General features: G+C 39.8%; 2 protein-coding genes across 2 annotated transcripts; both read left to right on the top strand.

Moving 5' to 3' along the window:
- Positions 1-361: 361 nt before the first annotated feature.
- On the top strand, positions 362-22,169 carry LOC138350276 (trichohyalin-like). The gene is made up of 6 exons (XM_069300882.1): positions 362-411; positions 5,246-5,534; positions 10,675-10,781; positions 14,575-14,685; positions 15,595-16,057; positions 19,476-22,169. Exons 1-6 carry the CDS (start codon positions 362-364, stop codon positions 22,158-22,160), a joined length of 3,705 nt encoding a protein of 1,234 aa, XP_069156983.1. The 3' UTR covers positions 22,161-22,169.
- Positions 22,170-22,445: 276 nt separating this feature from the next.
- On the top strand, positions 22,446-27,124 carry LOC123770121 (uncharacterized). The gene has a single exon (XM_069301445.1). The coding sequence runs from the start codon at positions 22,446-22,448 to the stop codon at positions 25,959-25,961; it is 3,516 nt and encodes a 1,171-aa protein (XP_069157546.1). The 3' UTR covers positions 25,962-27,124.
- The last annotated feature ends 810 nt before the right edge of the window (positions 27,125-27,934 follow it).

Here is a 27,934-nt window from a genome sequence, read left to right as displayed (position 1 = left end):
GCTGTATCTAAGCAATGCAGTGCCCCATGGAGCTGAATCCAAGCAATTTAGTGCCTCAAGACGCTGTATCCAAGCAATACAGTGCCCATGATGCTATATCCAAGCAATACAGTGCCACCATTACACTGTATCCAACAGTTTGTCACAACATTGAAGCTTCAACCAATCCTGTCATCCAATTCGTCGAATATTTTTAACGCAATCGACCAGCATGCTAAAAAATGTGTCGCATTTGTTGAAAGCCTTAATAATTACGATTTCTATCCATCGACTTCGATGGATAGGGGAGGGAAGGAATAGCAGGGAGGGTCATGGAGCACGGAAGGGAAGGGAAAGTAAAGGGGAGAGGATTCACCCCATCATGGGGTCCTATATGGCTGATAATGAGAGGCGTCGTGGCGTGGTTGCTGGGTGTGGAGTCACTTCTCTTGCATATTAAATCGTTAATTTTTGTTTTCCTTTCGTGGTTGTATTCTAAAATATAGAATAATTTTAGAATTGGGGTAATTTATACGTAGAGCTAGGTAAGGAAGGTTAGGTAAGGGTAGGTAAGGTAGGTAAGTTTTTATGATTATGTTAATTTAGTGTTTACAATCCAGGCTGGATGTGAATGGAACACATCTTATCTCCAGGCTGGATGCGAATGAAGAACTAGTGGCATAGCCTAAGAAAATCACAATGATAAATGCACAAAATACAAAGAACTAGTGACTAAAATAGTACTCATTTTCTCCCCCATAATGAACCCGCTGGCCCATAGGTTTTGATGATGGGCTTCAGTTTGCTCATCAAAAACAAAAATCCATCCAAGCAGAACTCCGTTGACTGGTTGTAAGCAGGTGTGTGAAGCCGAGTACAAGTGTTCGTCTCGCTTGTGTGAACATCTGTGGTAGCTAGGGTGCTCTCTTGGTGTGGTGCAGAGGGAGGGTGAGCAGGGGGGTGAGGGGGGGCAGGGAGGGGTGATACACCCCCTAATGTAAAGCAGGAGAAGGGGTACTGCGTCTCCTAGCAACAGGGGGTGTAGGGTGGCTGGTGTGATGATTTGCTAATCTGTAAAGACGATAATATGGGGATAATTTGCTAATCTGTAAAGAAGATACTATTATGGGGATAATTTGCTAATCTGTATAAAAATATAATCATAGATACAATACAAAAAATGTAATATTACGCTCAAAAATAATTTCCTCGTAAATTCCGTCTTGACAATTCATCCAAGGGCAATATAATTATTTTTTTTATCTTAATTTTAACTTCCCACGAAACCTACGCAAATTCGTGACACGAAAATTTTCGTTTTCAATCTTAATTAACTCTTAAGTAGATACTACTGTTATTTTATTTCGTTAGACAAGTAGTTTGTTAGAGTAATTGTGTTGTTAGTGATTGATGATTGGTTATGGGTGGAGTGAGCTCGAGTTTAACATACAAGCTGAACGCTTGAGTTTCTACGCACACAAGCGTATGTGTATATGTGAATGTAAGGTTATGTGCGCATTCGTGGTAATGTGTACGTATGCATGCTGATGTCTTCATGTGGTGACAGTGTTGGTGTGTGTGTGGTGACAGTGTTGGTGTGTGTGGTGACAGTGTTGGCGTGAGGTCCCAGTGTTGGCGTGAGGTCCCAGTGTTGGCGTGAGGTCCCAGTGTTGGCGTGAGGTTCCAGTGTTGGCGTGAGGTCCCAGTGTTGGCGTGAGGTCGCAGTGTTGGCGAGAGGTCCCAGTGTTGGCGTGAGGTCCCAATGTAACTGTGTGGAATCTCGACCACTCAAAACAAAAACAAACAAAATTACACAAGAGCTATGTCGCAATACAAACAAAACTTGTTTACGTTTGTTTAATAATGTTGTTTGAACATTGAGTCCTCACTAGGAGACGAAACGTTCGGATTTCAGCTGTAAAATAAACATTTCCAAACATTCCCCTTCCCGGGCCATATGGGTCATGCCAGCGAGACTCGGGCGCGTATTTCACCACACTGGCTCATTCCCCTGGCGATTAGCGCCTCGTCAATACTGTTATTAGCTCCTGTTTGATCCTGTGACGGAACACGTAATAAAAGAAATTGCTTTTTATAAGTCAGACTGATCACGTTCTTAATTATAATGGATCTCAAGAAAGATGGCGGAGAAAGAGAGACAATAGTGGAAAAGAAATAGAGAAAGAGGGTGAGACTGAAATACAGAGAGAGAAAAAAGGAAGGGAAGAGAGAGAGAGAGAGAGAGAGAGAGAGAGAACGAGAGATAGACTGCTTAAATGACACTGACAAGTTGTCAGATATGGAAGGAGAGGCCACAGAGATATAAACAATAAAGCAAGGAACATACCAGAGACTGTAAACATATTAAAGACAAAAGCGAAGACAAGGGCAGATAAAAATTAGAGAAAAAGAACAAGAAATTTGTAACATAACTATTATTGCTAATAATACTACTACTAACATAGTTTCTACCACTTCTGCTACCTCACTACCACCATTACTACCCCACTACCACCATTGCTACTCCACTACCACCATTGATACTCCACTACCACCACTGCTACCCCACTACATAAACACCACTAATTCCATCTTAACACCCATTACAATTTAAACCTTTTATTGTTATTAAGGCTACAATTGCTCTACTATTCTGGATAATATTACAACTACCAACTCTCTTACCACAACTATTAATGCAACATGTTATAAGTCCCACCACAACTATAGAAACAACCTACATTCCAAATGTTTATAGGTGAATGAAGCCTACTGTAGCCGGGTACTGTATTTATACAACCAGCATTATATCACTCTGCATGCACAAAGGTACTCTGGTGGTGGGGCCAGGGGGGTTACTCGCTCGAGTAGTTGAGCTCCAGCGACCTTCACTCATGCATGCAAATGAGAGGCTTCAGGAGAGAATTATATCTACAAAGGTTATTAGACATGCTGGCCATGAGGCACTGACAGGGAGAGGTCCGTCTCTCAGAAGAGAGAGAGAGAGAGAGAGAGAGAGAGAGAGAGAGAGAGAGAGAGAGAGAGAGAGAGAGAGAGAGAGAGAGAGAGAGAGAGAGACAAGCACGTTCACGTACAGGAAGGAACATTTAATTATAAAATAACACCTTGAGAGGAGGTTTTCTGTTTTGGGTTCTCTGGAAGGTGTGTAAATTGGGTTGAAAATCATTGTCAAGGCTAAAACACCTAACTTGGTGACCTTGGCTCACGCACAACTCATGAGAGTACTAACAGTCAAGTGAAACAGCAATAATACTGTGGTTAGTTCGTGTGGAACCTTGATGTAGATTTGGTAAGCGTGTCCATTCATTCACTCTGGCTCAAGGTGATGTTGGTATATATGTGACTCTGGCTCAAGGTGATGTTGGTACATATGTGACTTTGGTTCAATGTGGTGTGGTACATATGTGACTTTGGTTCAAGGTGATGTTGGTACATATGTGACTTTGGTTCAATGTGGTGTGGTACATATGTGACTGGTTCAATGTGGTGTGGTACATATGTGACTTTGGCTCAAGGTGATGTGAGTACATATGTGACTTTGGCTCAAGGTGATGTGAGTACATATGTGACTTTGGCTCAAGGTGATGTGGTACATATGTGACTTTGGTTCAAGGTGATGTCGATACATATATGACTTTGGCTCAAGATTATATGGTGTATATATGTAACTTCAAGTACTCTGGTTTAAGTTATGTAATATAATTATATACTCTTCAATATTATATATCCTGCTTCAAGTGAGATCGTTGCAGCTCTTTAACCGGTTCGTGGCGACGTGCGGAGGTTCAATGAGACGAATCCTCACCAGAACACCAGATGTGAACGCCCACACTCACTGACATCGTGGGTTCAATCCCTCAACCCACGATATAACCCTTTCCACTACCTCTCAGGATGGGTATGGGGTGCATAATAAAATAACTACACTCAAACATCTCATCAGCAAGTGGCGAGCCTAGACCCACAGCAGAGACTTGTGAAGCGTTGTCGACTTTTGTGACGACGACCTTAAGCCACGGAGACCCTTATTTGACATTTTATTTATTTAATTTTATTTATATATACAAGAGTCCTTATATTCTTGTACAGCCACTAGCACGCATAGCGTTTCGGGCGGGTTCTTAATCCTAATATTTTATTTCTCGGAATACGACCCGCCAAATCGTTTAGCAACCAGGTACCCATTCACTGCTGGGTGAACAGAGGCTACAGTTAAGGATTGGCGGTCAATCAATCCTCCCCGGCCAGGATACGAACCCAGGTCAAAATGCTCGTGAAGCACCAGGCGAGAGTTTTACCACTGTGCCACGGGGAGTGCTAAACATATAATATATACATATTATATAATATTACCATATTTAATATAATATTACAAATTATAGTATTACAAAATATTACAAAAAGTGTAGTTATTACCTCTTGTGCTGGTCTTTAGACGAATATGATTTTCACAAAAAAGCAGAGTAATATCAAGCGGGACTTCTGAATAGAAACCACACACACACACACACACACACACACACACACACACACACACACACACACACACACACACACACACACACACACACCACTTACCACATCACAACGCCCCACGACTATAATTAGCACATCAGGGAGCCAATCTAACACCATTAATTTATGCCCCAAGACCCACTCATTTGTCCCTTCCTGTGGAGAATGTTCTAAGATTATATTGTCCCCGAGAAGTGGAGGAACGATGGGAATCAGGGCGTGCTGGGAGGGGGAAAGGAAGACATTCACACAAGGGCGTACTGGAATGGAATGGAAACCTCCACGTAACAGGGCGTGCTGGAAGAGGAATTAAACCTTCACGTAACAGGGTGTACTGGAAGGGAATGAAACTTTCACGTAACAGGGTGTACTGGAAGGGAATGGAAACTTTCCCGTAACAGGGTGTACTGGAAGGGAAGGGAAACCTTCCCGTAACACGGCGTGCTGGAAGAGGAGGGAGGCATGAAACGCAGCAAAGATGAAGCAATGAACCATAGATTTACGACGCACTAAAGCTACAGAGAAGCAAGGTAACAGAGGTTTACGAGCCATCGTGTGCACCATGCAAGGTTGTCTTACAGAAACTATCACGCGTAAGGGCATTATGAAGCAATAAAACAAGCACTACAGGTTTGTGAAGCTGTGAACCATACCCTGAAGGTTCACGAAGCTGTGAATCATGCTCTGAAGGTTCCTGAAGCTGTAAACCATGCTCTGATGGTTCACGAAGCTGTGAATCATGCTCTGAAGGTTCACGAAGCTGTCAACCATCCCTTAAGGTTCACGAAGCTGTGAACCATGCTCTGAAGGTTCGTGAAGCTGTGAACCATGTTCTGAAGGTTCGTGAAGCTGTGAACCATGCTCTGAAGGTTCGTGAAGCTGTGAACCATGCTCTGAAGGTTCCTGAAGCTGTGAACCATGTTCTGAAGGTTTACGAAGCTGTGAACTATGCTCTGAAGGTTCGTGAAGCTGTAAATCATGCTCTGAAGGTTCCAGAAGCTGTGAACCATGCTCTGAAGGTTCGTGAAGCTGTAAATCATGCTCTGAAGGTGTATAAAAGCAGTCAACAAAGTTACCACAGGGTTTCTCCTTTTTATTATTCTCATTTCTGATTCTTCCGTCTAAATTCATCTCCCTATTTTTTTAATATTATCTTCTTCTCCCTTGTATTTCTCTTCTTTACATTCCTCTGTGTATTCCCCTTGTTCTACTTATTGCTCTCTTGGTTGTACTTCTTATTCCTCTCCTCATTCTTCTTAAGCCCCTTATTATTATTATCCTCATTCTTCGTCTGATTTTCCTTTTTATTCTTGTCGTTCCTCTACCTCCTCCTCCTTATTATTCTCATTCTTATTCTCCTTATCATTCTTGTTTTTCTTTCCCTCCTCTCTCTCTCTCTCTCTCTCTCTCTCTCTCTCTCTCTCTCTCTCTCTCTCTCTCTCTCTCTCTCTCTCTCTCTCTCTCTCTCTCTCTCTCGCCCTCTCTCTCTCTCTCTCTCTCTCTCTCTCTCTCTCTCTCTCTCTCTCTCTCTCTCTCTCTCTCTCTCTCTCTCTCTCTCTCTCTCTCTCTCCTTGAGAATGACAGGTAATGCCACATAAAACGCACAGGAGTCACTAACGAGTCGAGCACCGCGTTATTAGCCTCTAAAGCTAATGAGCGTAAGGGTCGTTAGCTTCTTCATCGTCCTGGTGGGAAGTCATTTCCTTGTATTGACATTTAGGAGTTTTTCTTCCAGAAATGAACTGCAACCCATCATCCTGTTTAGATAGTCAATGCCTCTAGGAATCTTGTATGTTGTGATCATGTCATTTCCCCAAGCCATCCTCCTGTTTAGATAGCTATTGGGACGATCGTCAGTAGTCACAATTCGTACGGTCTTAGCTTTTAAATAATAGTATGGTGACTAGTTAAAAAATTATTTTAAAATAAATGAAGCTAAAACACATATTTAAATATTCCTAGACCTAGTATAGCACACATATGTACTATATTAGGTCTCAGTTATCATGAATTAGGCCTAGGAGAAGTTAGGATAGGTTTAGTTTGTTTTGTCTTTGCAACACAAGTAAAAAATAGTTTTCCGGTTTATCCAACTCAATAGTTTAGGTTTCTTCATTCTAATTTCGTAGTACTGTACGTCGGTATAGTACGTACAGTACTACGTATAGCACTATGGTACGTATACCACTGTGGTACGGATACCACTGTGGTACGTATAGCACTGTGGTACGTATACCACTGTGGTACGGATACCACTGTGGTACGTATAGCACTGTGGTACGTATACCACTGTGGTACGCATAGCACTGTGGTACGTATAGCACTGTGGTACGTATACCACTGTGGTACATATAGCACTGTGGTACGTATACCACTGTGGTACGTATAGCACTGTGGTACGTATAGCACTGTGGTACGTATACCACTGTGGTACATATAGCACTGTGGTACGTATACCACTGTGGTACGTATAGCACTGTGGTACGTATACCACTGTGGTACATATAGCACTGTGGTACGTATACCACTGTGGTACGTATACCACTGTGGTACGTATACCACTGTGGTACGTATAGCACTGTGGTACGTATACCACTGTGGTACGTATACCACTGTGGTACGTATAGCACTGTGGTACGTATAGCACTGTGGTACGTATAGCACTGTGGTACGTATAGCACTGTGGTACGTATAGCACTGTGGTACGTATAGCACTGTGGTACGTATAGCACTGTGGTACGTATACCACTGTGGTACGTATAGCACTGTGGTACGTATAGCACTGTGGTACGTATAGCACTGTGGTACGTATAGCACTATGGTCCCCCATCATTACTATAAGTGCTATCAAAACAAAAGGTTGGGCTGGAGTGTTGGTGTTTAGGTCTGTGTTATTCTAGCTGGTTTAGTTCGAAGTGGAGTTTGGTTGGAGTGTTGTATAGTTGCAACCCGCTCTTGCACATGACAGTACATATATGACTTATTGCTTATAGTCACTATTTGGCTGATTAATAAGTACATGTGTGGTATATGTCATGTTATATTTTGCTTATTACATACCAAGAAGGTTTGGTTTGGTTGGTGTTTTCTATTCAGCGTTTCAAGGTAAAATAAAATATTCACAATAAATTAATATGTCACATATGCACTTATTAATTAGCCAATATTGACTATAAGAATGTGCAAGAACGGGTTGCAATATTTACTCCAGATCTGATGTATGTTATTTTAAGTCATTCTATTTTATATTTGTTCTGTCTCTTACACACTCTTCATCTCTCTCTCTCTCTCTCTCTCTCTCTCTCTCTCTCTCTCTCTCTCTCTCTCTCTCTCTCTCTCTCTCTCTCTCTCTCTCTCTCTCTCTCTCTCTCTCACGCGCGCGCGCGCTCTATTTTGCATCTCTCTTGGTTTCACACACACACACATACACACACACACACACACACACACACACACACACACACACACACACACACACGGAGAAACAAGGCCTCAGCACCACCACAACAAGAGGCTGTACCGTGTCCACGTCGCGTCCTAACGACCAACATAACTCCCTCAGACCGCATGACACACAAACCATCGCCACGGTTCCTGTAACTGGCAGCCGTGACGCCTCAGGTTGCATTCAACAACAGTCTAGTTACACTACTGACGCTCGCTCACAAAATCCCCAGGACGAAAATGTTGGGTTTTGTCAATTACTCTTGTCACCCACGAAGAAAAATCCTTAAAAAACTAATTAATAATTGACTCGCAGCAGCTCAATTACTGGTTTTCGTGAGATTGGTTAAATAAAATTATGTTTCCTGATATTGAATTGTTTACATAATCTAAAATAAAAAAATCCACATTGGTGCGAAAATATACCAATATACACCAAGACTGATTTCAAAATAACTTTCTAATAACAAGTTCTCGATATGTAATTTGTATCCAGAATACTACGCTTCGGATTTGTAGTCCTGAGGTTCCGGGTTCGATCCCCGGTGGAGGCGAAGATAAATAGGCAAAATGTTTCTTTCACCCTGAGGCCTCTGTTACCTAGCAGTAAATAGGTACCTGGGAGTTAGACAGCTGTTACGGGCTGCTTCCTGGGAGTGGAGGCCTGGTCGAGGACCGGGCCGCGGGGACACTAAGCCCCGAAATCATCTCAATATACCCTCAAGATAACCCTGTGTCGAACATTCCTAAATGTACTTCACTGGACAGATTGTATTTCAATTCATCGAGTATATTCTTGAAGTTGTAAATTCTCCCATGGACGGAACATATTCGAATTGCCTGACTGACTCAGTATATAACACATGGCTTCCTAAAACTCAGTACATACATATAAAACTATTCAACTTACACAGCATATATATATGTGTGCTTACACAAAATTTAATTATGGACTGATTTACATTCCTAAGGAGTGTATTTTCTTATTAATATAATAAAAATTTTATTACGAATTATTCAGAACATGATACAGTAGTTGAATCAATAGATTTATAAATATTTAACAAATGCATTAGTAAGAAAGCGTTTCGGACTTTGATTAAAATAATTCAAAGTTATTTGTAGGTGTGATGGGGGGTAAACAGTTCACTTCTCGTTTGGTATAAACATATATGAAATGTTCAAGAAATATAGCAAATGATGTACAATATTTCAGTGATAATGACGAAAGGTATACACTACTTTATTATAGAATCTGAAGCTGGAGCGCCGGTATTGATATAGTCTTTAATGTACACAATAACAGCAAACATACCCATCCTGCGAGTGGTAATGGGGCCCCGTACCCATCCTGCGAGTGGCAGTGGGGCCCCATACCCATCCTGCGAGTGGCAGTGGGGCCCCCATACCCATCCTGCGAGTGGTAGTGGGGCCCCATACCCATCCTGCGAGTGGTAGTGGGGCCCCCATACCTATCCTATGAGTAGTAGTGGGGCCCCATATCCATCCTGAGGTTTGGGTCGGGTCGAACTGGGTTGGGTTGGGTGTACATAAAAGAGCAGCGATACCGTAGAGCGCGGGAAATTTTGCGTTTGTCTCTGAGCCTACCCGTTGAAACGGTATACTATTGTATTGTCAAATCCTACACAAGACGGGTCGATGAAACTCGTTTTCCGTCAAAACCTTTTGAATCGTTAAGTTAGGATGCATTCGTTTAACTTCAGCTATATTAGATTCCGTTGGGTTTAAATTGGCTTGGGTAAAGTTTGCGCTGAGTTAGATTAGGTTTTAAAATCTATAGACGAACCTATCTTATCCACAATGTAACTTACAACCGGTGAAGCGCCGTATATCTAAAAAGGAATCGATAACCCGAGCTTCCTGTCTGTGTCAAGGCAACGCATCTATGGCCCAGTTATACCGTAAACAAAGAGCGTGGCTTAGTGACCGAGGAACTGGGGCATAGAGCCACAGCAGGGCCCTTAGTACCTCATATAGCAAGCGTGGTGATAGCCGTGTGGGTGGGTATTCCCGGGCATATTTGGGCAAACGACGTTGACGTAACATTAACGTTTATAATGTCGTTAATTAATTATATCATCCTACGTTGATATCACTGATATAACGTTGATAATGTTTATTATACGTTAATTCTATGTTTATAATTATCTTACATTAATCCTACGTTTATAATTATCTCCTTTTAATCCTGCGATAAATATCTTATATTAATCCTACGTTTATAATGTTCTTACTTTAATCCTGAGTTTATAAATATCTTACTTTAATCCTACGTTAATAATTACCTTACATTAATCCTACCTTTATAATTAACTTACATTATTCCAATGTTTATAATTATCTTACGTTAATCCTACAATGATAATGCTCATCCTACGCTGATAACGTTGAAACTACATTGAAAACGTTAATGATGCTTATTATCCTACTTTACTCGAGCATATTTTGCCCGTTTGGAAATACAGTTCACCCACTACTTTACCTTCAGTAAAGTTATTGGTTTGGTGTTAGGCTTGTAGCCTATCAATCTCTAGAAGGATTATTAGAGCCACTACAATAGCTCGCTGACCCGCCTGCAAGAATGCTTTACTTCTCGATCATGTCAAGAACTAAAATATGTGTAAACAGTTTAAATTCTCCGTGTAAACTGTAAATTCTCAGTGTAAACTGTAAATTCTCCGTGTAAACTCACAGAGAAGCGGGCGATACCTCTCGACTTACACGCAGCCTGTTGTCCCCAGAGTTACAAGTTTCAGCTTACATTATTGTGACTTTACTGATGACTTGTATGAAGATAATCGGTGAAAAGCTTAAATAAAGTGTAATTAGTATGTTATAGAAAGTCTCGCAATGTGTGTGGTGTTTTAATGACGTGCAAACAGCAAGTCACAACAGCGGGGCTGAACATTAGACGCCCAGTCCACACACCTGAAAATAGAAGGTGACGACTTTCCGGATCAAGATCAATTAAGTTTATTGAAGTAATAAAAATACATCTCAAAAGTATAGAGCATCTTAGGCTATTTCTATCCTCGCCACTTTCCAGTCAGTCCTGGATTTAATAATATTCGTGGATTTAATTATTGTAGGATTAAGTCTTACCTAGGAATTGGACGATTATTACCTAGGTTAGATTCATACTATTAAGATCAGATGGTCTTTTGTTGTGGGAAATATATAAGTAGAGTAAGCTGATATATGACGTTTATACTGGTGAGTGTGGCGTTTGTTTACAATAAACATGCGGTTAAATGTGTTTTTTTCGCGTCTAAAACTTACCACTTCGTGATGACCACACCACTCATCAGAAAATGGAGAAACGAAGACGTTTCGATCCGTCCTGAACCATTATCAAGTCGTATCCTGGACCGTTAATACTTCGTCCAGCCCGTCCTCATAAACAAAGGCCCAAAGCTCATTCCATGCACCCGTCAAACCCCAGCTGTTTATGAATGAAAAACGGTTTACACACGACTCACAATTTGTGACGTTCGAACACTTCCGGAACAAGTGTTTCGCTGATGACTTTTGTTCGAACCACAACGCTGTAAATGCTTCACCCACGTACTACATATACAAATAATCGCCAACAGAACTTAAACACGAATCTATTGTGGACTAACCACCACAAATGCCTAAATATGCACAATATGCTAATACATAATAATATTAATTTATATTTGAGAAAATTCCTGTTTTGAATGAACAGCATATTAAAAATTTTGAATGCGTCTTTGGGGTCGGCTGCTGGATGGAATGGACTTGATCTGAGGACGGGTTGCTTCGTTTAGCCATGGAGATTTGTTTGACTTTAAATTTTCTGTTTAATAACTTCCTCTCTGGTAATGACTAAACAATTCAACAATTCTTCACCACCTCCATAGATTTGTTCAGGTATTGCTAACGTATCATGATCTTATCTAGTAAATACAGAAATAAAAAAAATGTTTAGAATACTAATTTCTTTCTCATTATCAGTTATATGACCTGAAAGTTTTTAAAGATGTAATATTTCTTTGATATATCTGTAAATCCTTTTAGGATTTGTCTTTGCTTGCCCTGCTATACGTACTTCGTATAGTTTCTTGATGCTTTCCTAATTTCATCTTAATATTCCAAAGTAGTTTGAAATTGTTTGTCCTAGATGGCTTTCCCCATTCTTAATTATTATGTACGAAGGTTAATTTTTACTGATAATGTTTAAAGTCCCGTGGTTCTCTATTTGGGGGTCATTGTTATTCGACTTAATCCATGTATAAGGTACTCAAGGGGAAGGGGGGGGGGGGGTACTCGGCGATGTTCAGGTGATAGACATCACTTCTTCACTACTCAGTATCTTGATCACTATAACTATCATCACTACTTACCATCTTCGACACTGTAACCATCTAAACTACACAAGACCATCCTCATCATTGTAATCATCCTCGCTACATACTGTCTTCCTCACTACAGTCGCATATATATTTGTGATAATTCTTGTATATATGTATTAATTGGATAAATGAGAGCATAAGAATGGAAGAAACAAACTAAAGAAAAATTCACATAAAGAGAGATATATGTAGAACAGAAAAGCGAGCACTTTACCCAACAAAATTTTAAAATTAAATAATAATGAACTCAGAAATAAATATTGATGACGTGTGTGTTTTTCTGAAACACCTTCAGAGGGCGAGACTATGTTTTGGAAGAATTTTAAGGTGAATAGAGCCATAGAAAATATGCTGGTGCCATCTAGGGACCTCAAATCACACTATCAACAGGCCAACAGCAGCCCATAAGGCGGGTTGTTGTGAAGGTTGCGTTCCCACGCTCGCAGAGCATTGGTAGAAACTTTGTGTTGACATTATCCTCAACAGCCAATCACAGGCAGGGATCAAGTAGAGGCTCCGCCCTCTAAACTCCAGTGTTAAGATCATCAACCTTTCTTATGACTTAGTGTTTTATCCCTGATATATTCAAAATGTGCATTTTACTGAAGACTAATATATAATTTGCATATATGTAATAATGAAATATTATTGGATAAAACAATTTCTATAAATTAATAGCTAGGCCACCTAGCATGCGACATCATCACCGTATCGGTCGTACCTGACAAGTAGTTCCATCTGGTGACAAAATTAAACACTAAATTTAATATGAGTGGGCGGGGCATCATACCAGCCATAATGCAACATTCTTTTTTAACAACTGTTAAATCCTATTTTTAGGTATTTCTAAAAAAAAATATCATTTTTAATATAAATGTAAGCAAAAATCTGAGTTAAAGCAGTACGATATAAATAATCAGCATGAAGGCACTGTTAAACGTTTGAGATGGAGTCATTAATTGGGCGGAGCTATGAGCTGATTGTTTCCTGTGATTGGCTACTGAGGTGAATGTCAACACAGAGTTTCTTCCAATGAAATCGAAGCACGGGAATGTGACCTTCAGCACAACAACCCGCCTTATGGGCTTCTGTTGGCCCGGTGATAGTGTTATTTTCTGCCCCTAGATGGCATCAGCCGTAGGACTTGCTTCTACTACTCAGAATTCTCCCAAAATGTGGGCTTCAAAACAAACGAGTGTGTACAATGCGCCACCCACAGATATTATGATTTTTTGTTAAGTATACACAAATCTTCAACGATTTACTGGGTGTAAGTATATGCATCACAGTCCATATATAATTTGTTCGCCTTTCTTTCAGGGGAAATATTTGCATTTTCTTATGCATTTTCTTATGCATTCATATAGTGTCCCAAAATAAGCTATTTCTATGAAATTGTATTTTTTTTTAGCTCATGTTTATCAAGTTTACTGTATGTTGTAAATTTAAAAATGTTTAAATTATTTAAATTTATGGCTCATTAAAATTAAATAAGTTACAAATAAATCCCAAATTTCGGGCCCATTTTTATTTCAGGAAGCATCTGTAACAGGCACCGACTACCTTGATATGCTCCAGCAGTTTCTCGAGCCACAGCAGCTTGCTGTTACAGACGGAGCATATGTTGACATTTTGCAATAAAGATTTGCCTTATGATTTATATATCTATTTTTGTATCATAAGTAAAAACAGGATATTAGGTAGGTTTCTAAAAAAAATCGATTGATTTCATAGAGACAGCTCATTCTGGGGCACCCTGTATATTATATTGGTACAGCGTTGCAGCAAGCGTTTCTTTATGCATATTTGGTTGATAGTCAACACATTGTTGATTTTGCTGTTCAGGCATCGATGCGTCTGACAATCTTCTTTGCATCAGCGTCGAGTGGGGTGATTAGGTTACTGAAATTCATTGTCAGTTTGGGGTTTAGGAGAATAAAACACAGCAATATATATATATGATGTATTATATGCAGAACATTTCGTTCCTTCCTGGAACATCTTCAGATGAGATATGGTATTCTTCATGTATAGGGGGATATATATATATATATATATATATATATATATATATATATATATATATATATATATATATATATATATATATATATATATATATATATATTCTTATATGCCTCTTCCACCTCCTCTCCCATAGCTCCACTCACTAACCACCCATGTTCTGCTCCTACTAACCACCTCATCTCCCCAACAGTCGCTACGGTGACGGGTCAACTACACGTTCCTACCAGCCGACTGCGAACTACCCCATCGAGTACTCTCAGGGGAACGAGTACGCCAGTACCTACAACTATCCTTACTACTCGTAAGTAGTAATTTTTTATTGTTTTACGACCGATTGGTATGTGCTGATATCAAGTTAATTTGATGTCTTCCGATAATTAACTATTTTGATTTGTTTTATGTCCAGCTGTTGATAACTTGAATATCTTGATAAAAGAATTTCTTTTGGATGAAAGAGGTCCTCTTCCCCCCCCCCCCCATTAGGCCGCCTAGGTCTAATTATTGACCTTCCTCAGGATGCAACCCCACAACAGTTCCCTGACTCCATTGTACCTATTTCTGAAAAGTGAATAACGACATCAAATGAAAGAAATTGTACCCAACCATTTCGGGACGGCGAGATTTTTGGGTACATTTCTTTACTCCTGATGCCTCTGCTCACCTAGCAGTAAACAGGTTCCATCTTAGGAGGCGGTCGTTGACCGAGGAATACCTCGTACAACGATAATACGATGTTAAACAGACTTTCTGCTCCCGACAAAAGGAAACTATTTTACTCTACAGTTGCAAATTCTGGAAAGTATCCGCGAAGAGAAAAAAAAAGTATATTAGTACTCCTGTTCTGTTCGTGGGATGCTCTTCAAAACTTGCAATTGCGAAGTGAAGCAGTCTTTCATTTTCGATATTGAGGACTGTGTTTATGTTAAGGTCTGTCTTAACCCCCCAAAAGAATGGTTAGTTCCAGAATATTGTTTATTGCAACATTAGCAGAGGTATGACTTGTGAAAGTTGCATCAACTTGCTCAAATTATATGGAAGATAGAAGAGCACCAGTTTCACAGGCGGAAGCTGTCGCAAAAATTTAAGATCAGCACAAGAAAGGTTCTGATTATGTAAGAATCATTATGAGAGCTAGATAATAATTTGCAGCTGTATTTTAATTCAGATATGTCATATTATTGTATAGTAATATTTTTATTATTGCCGACAGGGCAACCGTTAATCAGGATTACTATAACAATCCAACCTACGAGGCCGCTGACGACGACTTCTACGAGGGCTTCAACCCCACCAATCAGGGTTACGACCCCAGCAACCAGGGTTACGACCCCAGCAACCAGGGTTACGACCCCAACAACCAGGGTTACGACCCTAGTTACCAGGGATACGATCCCAGTAACCAAGGCTACGATCCTAATAGCCAATATTACGACCCTGATAACCAATACTACGATCCTGAAGGCCAATATTACGACCCAAACAACGAGGCCTTAGACCCAAACGACGAAAATTACGATCCATCCGGTGGGTACTTGAGTTACAATCCTCTCTACGCATACGAGCGGCAGGCTCCCTTCAGGCCGGGATCCAACCTCAAGCCAGAGGGCGAGTTTGATGGGATTAGTGAAGTCAAATCCGCCTACAAGGGATACGACAGCAACTACAGAAATAAGGCGAGTGAAAATTTTGTTGTTTTTGTTGTATTTATATATACAAGAGTTCTTACGTTCTTGTAAAGCCACTAAAACGTTGAAAGGCTGTACTTGTTGGGGTTCCCTGAGGCGAACTACAGACTCCCCCCGATACCCTACGGGTCTAAAAAAAATTCTTATTGTCGTTTTAAACACTTTTAGGCTTGATGAGCTTGAAACTACTGTCCCATGTCCCCTATGATCTGGATTAATGTCTTATAATTCCCGTTGTCGGGGAACAGGAAGCCCGTGTGTATGTATAATAAATTATATATATATATATATATATATATATATATATATATATATATATATATATATATATATATATATATATATATATATATATATATATATAATATTCACTAAGAACTCTTTGACCCGGCCAGGATTCGAACCCATGCCGTCTAGGATCACCCCTAAACGTACACAGTACCGTGACCACCTCACCAATGATCGAATCCGGGATCCCTGATTACAAGTCAAGTATTGAAACCATCTTTACTAAGAGACCCTATTAGTATAACTTGATTGTTGTAAAAGTCTTAGGAGATAATAAGTTGTCTGGTATACCATACTCACTAGATTAAGCACTGTTTGAATGTTGTTCTATAGTGTAGTAGCCCAGTGGACCAAACATGTTAGAGCAATGTTGAATTAACATCATTTACCCAACATGTGACCACTGGGACTCAGTATAGTTGGGTCACAACTGAAAGGTTCCAAATGTTTCTATATCCCATAACAGGATAGAAACATTTGGGAATGTTTCATTTCACCTGATGCCACTGTTCACCTAGTAATTAGGAGTTACCCAATAATAAGCAGCTGGTATGAGTTGAATCTTGGGGAAGGGCAGTAGTTGGCCTATGGGGTGCTGAGGGAAGGGGAGGAGTGACCTAGATAAGCCTAACAGGCTTCCTGTCACCGACAATGGAAAAAGATACATAAAATTGCAAATCACTACAAATTCTTAACATTAAAAATAACTAACTTTTTTCAGCTTTAAGACTAGCTAAACACACTATCTTTGTTTATTGCTTTGCATGAGTATATAATTCAGGTAAATTCAGGACATAGGACCCATTGTATCTTTCCTGTGTGTCAAATACAAAAATCAATATACTGTACAGTATTCTCATTATTTACTAAATAAAAGTTGTTAGTCCTGTGGCAATAAATCTTTTCTGGTATGACGGAGTTAACCAAGTTTTGGAATGATTTGGATCACTCTGAAGTCTGCATTGAACTTTTTCTAGCATAATAAATGTATATTTGTAGGTGAACTCTCAATGCTTAGGATACAGTCCTCTTGGCATGGGGGGCTCACAAAGGAATTTACGAAGCTGAATGGTTGCCGGCCACAGGACTAACAAAACTGCAAACCAGACATGGCAGGACTAATCTCATTGAGACCTTTAAAATATTGAATAAGTTGAATGATGTTAATCCAAACCTCTTCTTCAAGAGGTGGTTTGGGTTAACAAATTAACAGGTCCAGTGTAATGCACACAAGGGCAACAGCTTCAAGCTCAAACCACACTGTAGAACAGAAAGTAGATGCACTTAAACCCATAGGGTTATAAATTCATGGAACTGTTGAAGCCATAAATGCAAAGACATTACTGTACTGTACTGCCATTCAAAATCCAGTTAGAAAAAATTGTCAGGAAAATTAAGGGGGAGGCCTTTGACAAGCTGCCAGTTTCCTGTCCCCATCAAGGCCACTAGATACATAATGGCCCTTGGGTAAATTCAGGAACCACTGGTCCATCACTTCTGCACTCCTCCAAGTAGCAGCACTGGCCACCAGTTTTCTTGGGACACTACCCTAGTCATTGTTGCACCACCTAATGTCCATCCTGGTAGTACAGTCAGGTTTGTTCTCGACACACAATCGAGAATTATGGGTTCAAATCCCGGGCAGAATAGAAATGGTTGGGCACATTTCCTATTACCTAATGCATCTGTTCACCTAGCAGTAAGTAGGTACTCAGGAGTTAGTCAGCTTGTTGTGGGGTTGCATCTTGGGCAGGGTCAGTAATTCGACCTTACCTCGATATAAGCCTAACATGTATAAACACACACTAGCTGCCTGTCCCCCAAACACAATGAATTATTATTATAAATTATCCTCCAAATATCACAGTAGAACTGTGTGGGTGGAGACAGAGAGCTACAGAGGAAACTACCAAGAAGAAACATTTCATTATATTTAACTGTTTTTGGGGAGGGGCCCCTCAGTATCTTCCCAAGCTAAATTGCCACCAAGAAGCAGGGTAGCTTTCAATACCCCAAAAGGGAAGAAATCGGTCTGGGTTTACTGTGAGGAGAGAGGAGGCAAATCTGGTACTGTATCACAGTCAAGAAATTAACACCAGATTACCTGATACATCCAAGCCCTGGAACAAGAGACCAGAGCTAAGTGATCAACAAACAACACAGCCAATACGAATATCTCGCATTAAATAGGATTCAAGTACTGTAGCGACAGAGCCGCGACAAGACAGTGCATAAGAATCCCCAGCCAGACAAGACAAGCATGAATCACCAATGAACCCCTCCACAAAGCCAAAGTATCACACCTAGCTAGAATAGATGGAGAAGGCTGAAGAGAGACACCAAAAACCCCAAATCAAAGGAATATAACCTCATGAAGCAGATAATACAATAATGATCAATGGGTAATTGGGAAACAAAAAAGATTATCGAACCCTTTTAAATGGATGTATAAAAACTTCTCAAATGGTCAAAATGCCAGCAAAAGTCATTAAATACATTTTTGAGAAATACAAGATTTGTATGTGGAACATAATGATATACATCACAGCTGTCATATTGACAATATGACCTTCAAAATATCCTTTCCAACTTTAAGATACTAGAACAACCAGAAGATTAACTTACCTACAAAATGCTTTGCATATTAGTGGCTTTATTTAATATGCATTTCCTGTATCATGTTCTTATGTATACAGTAGTATTATTTAAAAACTGTGGCACTGTCAATTACCTAACTTATTCCCTAATCTATAATTTCAATATCTAAAGCAGTTATTTGCTATTCAAAAGTATTAAGCACTTTAAGCTGTCTTACTACAATTTTATTGTCCATTACATTTAGTTATTATTATCTTTATTATTCATACAAAAATCAAATTATTTATGTGTCAACTATGAATTCTACTTCATTTAACTCATTTTTCATCTATTTATCCATGTTGCTTCATAGCAAACCCTTAAATGATGGACAATTAATCTTGTGTGTTTTTTCACAGATATATTTGTGTTCCAAACTTTTGTCCCACTACCTCATGTGATTTAAGATTAATGCACCAATTATTTTTCATATTACAGGCTTCTATGTTGTACTTAGAGACATATTATTATAATATTTCAGGTTGGACGCAAGAAGGACAATCTTGGTACAGAAGGCTTTTTAGAAGGAGAAACAGAGCACCAGGGCCAGTACCAAAGCAACACAACCTCTCGCCCGACTATATACAAGCACGGATCCCACCTTGCCCCTGAAGGTGACTTTGGCGAGCTCACTGAAACACACGCTCAACATCAACAATTCCAATCCCACCGGCCAGTAGTGCTGAGGCAGGGAGCAAACCTAAGCAATGAAGGGAACTTTGAAGAAGATACTGAATATGAAGCAGAATACTATAAGAAATATGTAGACAGACAAACTAAAGGACAGAGAGCAAGTGATCATCTTAAGCAAGATGGGGAGTTTGGTGAGGTGACAGAAACGCAGGATAAACACCGCAAGTTTGACACTCAACGTCCTGTAGTTTATCGCCAAGGAGCAAATCTAGCTACTGAGGGAAAATTCTCAAATGACACAGAATATGACAAGGAGTTTGCTAAAAAAGATGCCCAAAGACGAAAAGAGATAAAGTACAAAGATAATCTGCAACAAGAAGGAAACTTTGGTGAAGTAACAGAAACACAAGACAAGCATCGCAAGTTTGACACCCAACGCCCTACTGTTTATCGCCAAGGAGCAAATCTAGCAACTGAGGGAAATTTCTCAAATGACACAGAATATGACAAAGAGTTTGCTAAAAAAGATGCCCAAAGACGAAAAGAGATAAAGTACAAAGATAATCTGCAACAAGAAGGAAACTTTGGTGAAGTAACAGAAACACAAGACAAGCACCGCAAGTTTGACACCCAACGCCCTACTGTTTATCGCCAAGGAGCTAATTTAGCAACTGAGGGCAGCTTTTCAAAAGACACAGAGTACGACAAGGAATTTGCTAAAAAGAATGCCCAGAAACGTAAGGAGATAAAGTACAAAGATAATCTGCAACAAGAGGGTAATTTTGGTGAGGTAACGGAAACGCAGGACAAGCACCGCAAGTTTGACACTCAACGCCCTACTGTTTATCGACAAGGAGCAAATCTAGCAACTGAGGGAAATTTCTCAAATGATACAGAATATGACAAGGAGTTTGCTAAAAAGGACGCTAAGAAACGTAAGGAGATAAAGTACAAAGATAATCTGCAACAAGAAGGTAATTTTGGTGAAGTAACAGAAACACAAGACAAGCACCGCAAGTTTGACACCCAACGCCCAACTGTTTATCGACAAGGAGCAAATCTAGCAACTGAGGGAAATTTCTCAAATGATACAGAATATGACAAGGAGTTTGCTAAAAAGGACGCTAAGAAACGTAAGGAGATCAAATACAAAGATAATCTGCAACAAGAAGGAAACTTTGGTGAAGTAACAGAAACACAGGACAAGCACCGCAAGTTTGACGCCCAACGCCCTACAGTTTATCGACAAGGAGCAAATCTAGCAACTGAGGGCAGCTTCTCAAAAGACACAGAATACGACAAAGAGTTTGCTAAAAAGGACGCCCAGAAACGTAAGGAGATAAAGTACAAAGATAATCTGCAACAAGAAGGTAATTTTGGTGAAGTAACAGAAACACACGACAAGCACCGCAAGTTTGACACCCAACGCCCTACAGTTTATCGACAAGGAGCAAATCTAGCAACTGAGGGCAGCTTCTCAAAAGACACAGAATACGACAAAGAGTTTGCTAAAAAGGATGCCCAGAAACGTAAGGAGATAAAGTACAAAGATAATCTGCAACAAGAAGGTAATTTTGGTGAAGTAACAGAAACACAAGACAAGCACCGCAAGTTTGACACCCAACGCCCTACAGTTTATCGACAAGGAGCAAATCTAGCAACTGAGGGCAGCTTCTCAAAAGACACAGAATACGACAAGGAATTTGCTAAAAAGGATGCCCAGAAACGTAAGGAGATAAAATATAAAGATAATTTGCATCAAGAGGGAGATTTTGGTGAAGTGACTGAGACTCAAGACAAACACCGCAAATATAATACCCAGCGCCCAATAGTTCAGAAACAGGGAGCAAACCTTTTAACTGAGGGGGATTTTTTAGATGATACAGAATACGCCAAACAGTACCACAATAAAGATCCTGATAAACGCACTGCCCAAAGAAGAACAGACAACTTGAAACCTCAGGGAGACTTTGGTGAGGTGACAGAAACGCAGGATAAACACCGCAAATTTGACACTCAACGCCCTACAGTTTATCGCCAAGGAGCAAATCTAGCAACTGAGGGGAAATTCTCAAAAGATACAGAATATGACAAAGAGTTTGCTAAAAAGGACGCCCAGAAACGTAAGGAGATAAAGTACAAAGATAATCTGCAACAAGAAGGAAACTTTGGTGAAGTAACAGAAACACAAGACAAGCATCGCAAGTTTGACACCCAACGCCCTACAGTTTATCGCCAAGGAGCTAATCTAGCAACTGAGGGCAGTTTCTCAAAGGATACAGAATATGACAAGGAATTTGATAAAAAGGAAGCTCAAAGACGTAAAGAAATCAAATACAAAGATAATCTGCAACAACAAGGAGATTTTGGTGAAGTAACCGAGAAGCAAGACAAACACCGCAAGTTTACCACCCAGCGTCCTGTAGTTCAGAAACAAGGTGCAAATCTCTCAACAGAGGGAAATCTTGATAAAGACACAGAATACAGAGTTGAGTTTGGAGAAAAGAGGGCCAAGTGGCGTGCTGCAAAATAGAGATGTGATACTCTGTTACAAAGTTGAGCTTAGAAATGTAACTTAAGTACAGGACAAATAAAAATTGCTTATTTTTGCAATAAAAATTGCTTGCTAAAAATACAGCTTATTACAAAACATAAATTTTAACACACCAGGAGTTAAACATAAATATAAGTCACAATGTTATAAGTCATGCAGTGAATAAAATCAAGGACAATCTCCATCATCAATGGGACTTAAGTGAGAAATTTAAGGTCCAGGACAAGTTCCTAGACCAAAAATCTTAAGGGTACCTGTAGTACAATGTATGATAGTCTAAAGAGTGCAAGAAAGCTTTCTACTATAAGTGAAGTTCAAGACAGTTATCAACCTACCGATCCTTCCAGACTCGAAGGGCAAAGAATACGCACTGGTCGGCAGAGTGAAGGGAATTTTGGAAACACATCAGAGAACAATTCCATGTTCCACATTTTTGGAGGCCAGCATCGCTTCTCTTACAGGATCCCAGACAACTTAAAGTCCAACGGGACCTTTGGAGAAAAAAGTGAAGTCAAAGACAAATTCCGTGAATTCCCAGTGGAGAGGCCAGTCATCTGGAGACAGAAAACAAATCTAGTGGCAGCTGGAAAGCCTTCTGTATCTCAAAATAATTATACAGAATTTCAGTCTAAACTGCCAAAAGTCAATATGAATGAAGCAAATTTACGATCCGAGGGAAGTTTTGGGCAAAGGAGTGAGGTTCATGACATGTATCGCGATCTTGGTATTCATCGCAACATTGCCCCTAAACATCAGGCAAATATTCGTCCAGAAGGGCAGTTTGGAGAAACATCAGAAATTAAAGACAAGTACCGACAGTTTGAGACACAAAGAGTTATCGCACCAAAACACGGGTCAAGCTTAAAGCCAGAGGGCCAGTTTGGAGAAATGTCAGAGATTCGAGACAAATACCGACCACTGGAAAGTCATCGAAGTATTGCAAAGAAACATTCTGCTAACATTAGGCCTGAAGGTCAATTTGGGGAAACGTCAGAAATCCATGATAAATTCAAGGCCTTGGAAACTCATAGGAACATTGCAAAGAAACATTCTGCAAACCTGCGGCCTGAAGGTGATTTTGGTGAGACATCAGAAATTCGTGACAAATTCAAGGCCATGGAACCACATCGAAATATTGCAAAGAAACATTCGGCAAACCTAAAACCTGAAGGCGACTTTGGTGAAACTTCAGAAGTTCACGATAAATACCAAGCCCTTGAAACGCATAGGAACATTGCAAAAAAACATTCGGCAAACCTGCGGCCTGAAGGTGACTTTGGTGAAACATCAGAAATTCATGATAAATTCAAGGCCTTAGAACCACATCGAAATATTGCCAAGAAACATTCAGCAAACCTCCGGCCTGAAGGTGACTTTGGTGAAACATCAGAAATTCGTGACAAATTCAAGGCCATGGAACCACACCGAAATATTGCAAAGAAACATTCGGCAAACCTAAAACCTGAAGGCAAGTTTGGTGAAACTTCAGAAGTTCACGATAAATACCAAGCCCTTGAAACACATAGGAACATTGCAAAGAAGCATTCAGCAAACCTGCGGCCTGAAGGCAACTTTGGTGGAACATCGGAAATTCATGACAAATTCAAGGCCTTGGAGCCACACCGTAATATTGCCAAGAAACATTCTGCAAACCTCCGGCCTGAAGGTGATTTTGGTGAAACTTCAGAAATTCATGATAAATACCAAGCCCTTGAAACGCATAGGAACATTGCAAAAAAACATTCAGCAAACCTCCGGCCTGAAGGTGATTTTGGCGAGACTTCAGAAGTTCATGACAAATTCAAGGCCTTGGAAACTCACCGTAATATTGCAAAGAAACCTTCAGCAAACCTCCAGCCTGAAGGTGACTTTGGTGAAACATCAGAAATTCGTGACAAATTCAAGGCCATGGAACCACACCGAAATATAGCAAAAAAACATTCAGCAAACCTCAAACCTGAAGGTGATTTTGGTGAAACATCAGAAGTTCATGACAAATTTAAGGCCTTGGAACCACACAGAAATATTGCCAAGAAACATTCTGCAAACCTCAAACCTGAAGGTGATTTTGGCGAGACTTCAGAAGTTCATGACAAATTCAAGGCCTTGGAAACTCACCGTAATATTGCCAAGAAACATTCTGCAAACCTCCGGCCTGAAGGTGACTTTGGTGAAACATCAGAAGTTCACGATAAATACCAAGCCCTTGAAACGCATAGGAACATTGCAAAAAAACATTCAGCAAACCTCCGGCCTGAAGGTGACTTTGGTGAAACATCAGAAGTTCATGACAAATTTAAGGCCTTGGAACCACACAGAAATATTGCCAAGAAACATTCTGCAAACCTCAAACCTGAAGGTGATTTTGGCGAGACTTCAGAAGTTCATGACAAATTCAAGGCCTTGGAAACTCACCGTAATATTGCCAAGAAACATTCTGCAAACCTCCGGCCTGAAGGTGACTTTGGTGAAACTTCAGAAGTTCACGATAAATACCAAGCCCTTGAAACGCATAGGAACATTGCAAAAAAACATTCAGCAAACCTCCGGCCTGAAGGTGACTTTGGTGAAACATCAGAAGTTCATGACAAATTTAAGGCCTTGGAACCACACAGAAATATTGCCAAGAAACATTCTGCAAACCTCAAACCTGAAGGTGATTTTGGCGAGACTTCAGAAGTTCATGACAAATTCAAGGCCTTGGAAACTCACCGTAATATTGCCAAGAAACATTCTGCAAACCTCCGGCCTGAAGGTGACTTTGGTGAAACTTCAGAAGTTCACGATAAATACCAAGCCCTTGAAACGCATAGGAACATTGCAAAAAAACATTCAGCAACCCTCCGGCCTGAAGGTGACTTTGGTGAAACTTCAGAAGTTCACGATAAATACCAAGCCCTTGAAACGCATAGGAACATTGCAAAAAAACATTCAGCAAACCTCCGGCCTGAAGGTGACTTTGGTGAAACATCAGAAGTTCATGACAAATTTAAGGCCGTGGAACCACACAGAAATATTGCCAAGAAACATTCTGCAAACCTCAAACCTGAAGGTGATTTTGGCGAGACTTCAGAAGTTCATGACAAATACCAGGCCCTAGAAACTCACAGAAATATAGCAAAGAAACATTCGGCAAATCTAAAACCTGAAGGTCAGTTTGGCGAAATCACAGAAATACGAGACAAGTACAGAAATTTAGAGACGCAGAGAAATATTGCTAAGCGTCACAGTGCCAAACTAAAGCCCGAAGGCATCTTTGGTGGGATGTCAGAGCTCCATGATAAATATACAAACCACGACCCTCAGCGAAACATAGCTAAACGCCACACAGCTAAACTAAGGCCCGAAGGCGATTTCAGTGAGATCACTGAAGTTAAAGATAGTTATAGAGAAAAGGAAACAAAGAGAAATATTGCCAAACGTCATAGTGGTAAACTCAAACCTGAAGGCGAGTTTGGAGAAATGTCAGAGCTTCATGACAAATACAAAACTTACGATGCTCAGAGAAACATTGCCCGGCGCCATAGTCCCTCTTTGAAGCCCGAGGGCAAATTTGGCGAGATCTCTGAAATTCAAGATAGTTACCGAGGGCACGAGTCTAAACGTCCAAAAGTATCAAAAATAAACACTGACCAACTATGGTTTGATAGTCCTCAAGTTGTTGTCACAAATAACACAGAAACATTATCAAAATACACAGAGTTTAATGACATAAAATCTACAGATCTGAGAGTCCCGTCAAAATACACATATAATGTAACAGCTGTGAAAGCAGCCTGAAGCTACCGCTTATATAATACTGTACAATGTTACCAGCATCCCTGCTGCTAAACTGTCCTTGCATTTCTAAGAATAGAAAATGCCTCACAATTCATAAGGAGGACCAAGTTAATCATGAATTTAGCAAGACTTACATTACCATGTCTTTGACTTTAACTGAATCATGGAGGATTATTGATTTAAAATTCAGTTGACATTCAATTCAACTTGCTTAAGGCTTAAATTGCTTTGTGTATTAGTGGCTTTATTATACATATTCTGTAACAACTAATTAAGTACCATTTCATGTTTTTTGCATAGTTTTTAAATATACTTACTACAGTATTATTACTGAATATAGTACTGTACAGTATAATATTTAATTTTATATTTTATGAGTTCAATATAATCAACAATGTATTACAAAAACAATCAGTGGGTGGAAGTTTGACTTCAACTTCATTACCATAAATAACACTCTTAGTAAATAGTAATGTAGCAAATCAGAAAATAAATTTCCTCAGTTGTGCCACCGTCAATAAGTCCAGTAGGCATTAAATCATGTACATATATCTCCCCAACTCATCCTCATAAATATTCTAACAACTAAATATTATTATTATTATTAGGTAGTGTTTCTTTCTAATAATATTAGGTAGAACAGACAAACATTCTAATAGATTCATACACATTGTAAATTGTAAAAATCAAGAATCTTCTTGCAGCATTATCATGAGACAATGCTAGCTGAAGAGGATTTATACCATAGGCCTACTGTGTTGTATAGGGTAATGGGTGATTAACAAAGTATACGAGGCCAAGTAAAATAACTCTTTTTATAAATATAAAGTTTTCCTTAAAAGGATATTTAAAGGATTTTGAAATACAAACATATGATTTACTTTTAATCACTTAACCTCATATTTAAAAGTGGATGTAATCATTATAGCAGAAGCTACATCATCATGGAAAATACATCAAGATGACATATCTACAAGAATCCAAAATTGTCAAGCCTCAAAATGCACAAACAACTAGAAGTGGGTAGTTTAGTTGTTCTGATGCTGTCATTGCTGGCAACATTCACCTTGCAGCCGGGCATTTAGAGTCCTGTATCTATTGAAATAGCAATCATATGAAGACCAGTGTGTGTGTATTCTTTCTTACTATAAAGCATATTTCAACTTTTTTTTATTAACCTACTTTAACATATATCCACTGCCATCAGAATGGGTTGGAATAAAAAACCACTTCGTACACTGTAGGCCACTCATGTCAGACCAGTTTTGGAATATTCTACACCAGTATGAAGTCCTATCTCAAAAGTCCGAAAGTCCGAAGTCCGAAAGTGTTAAACACAAAACGAAACTGATCAAAGTCTGAGCTATGCCACTAAATTAATACATAGCAAAGAGAAATGAGTTATGAAGGAAGACAAACAATTACAACCCTGGAAGACTGAAAAGTTAGGTGGTGTCATGATTGCCACATACAAAATTCTCAGGGGAAGTGACAAATGACATTTTCTATGGTATACGTGGTACATGAACAAGGGAAAACAATTGGAAACAAAGGCACCCAATGAGCCACAGTCACTAGAAAAAATTTTGTCAGTGTCAGAGTAGTGAATAAATGGAATGCACTACAAATTGAATTCCCCCTCTTTCCAGCCCGTTGTTGTCGTGAGGGAGCTTGGTGGGTGGCTGCCAGAGTGTGATGCTCCATGGAACAGTCTTCTGTCCTTTTGAAGCCTTATGCTCCTGCTGCCATCTTCACAAATTGTGCTGGAAGTCTTTTCCTCTTCCTTATGTTTATTTTTTCCTCCCCCCCCCCCATCCTCTCTTCTCTTTTCTAATTGTCATTTCCTGCCAACTTTCTGCCAGTCTTGATTATACTTTCGGATATCTTCTGTTTCGACGCCCAGGTGTTTGGGGAGACACACACACACTCGCCCGTAGAACTGTGGTACCCGACGTTTTGAGCAAGGGGGATGC

The sequence above is a fragment of the Procambarus clarkii genome, chromosome 45 (assembly GCF_040958095.1).
Source record: "Procambarus clarkii isolate CNS0578487 chromosome 45, FALCON_Pclarkii_2.0, whole genome shotgun sequence".
NCBI lineage: Eukaryota > Metazoa > Arthropoda > Malacostraca > Decapoda > Cambaridae > Procambarus > Procambarus clarkii.
Note: the sequence above shows the minus strand (reverse complement) of the source record. Positions and strands in the feature narration are given on the sequence as shown.

Excerpts from the sequence above, each read along its gene's own strand:
- LOC138350276 (XM_069300882.1), top strand. The coding sequence starts at position 362 with ATGGGGTCCTATATGGCTGATAATGAGAGGCGTCGTGGCGTGGTTGCT. Across the intron at positions 412-5,245 it reads CGTCGTGGCGTGGTTGCTGG|CTGTGAATCATGCTCTGAAG; the intron begins GTGTGGAGTCAC and ends TGGTTCACGAAG. Across the intron at positions 14,686-15,594 it reads TACAACTATCCTTACTACTC|GGCAACCGTTAATCAGGATT; the intron begins GTAAGTAGTAAT and ends TATTGCCGACAG.
- LOC123770121 (XM_069301445.1), top strand. The coding sequence starts at position 22,446 with ATGTATGATAGTCTAAAGAGTGCAAGAAAGCTTTCTACTATAAGTGAA.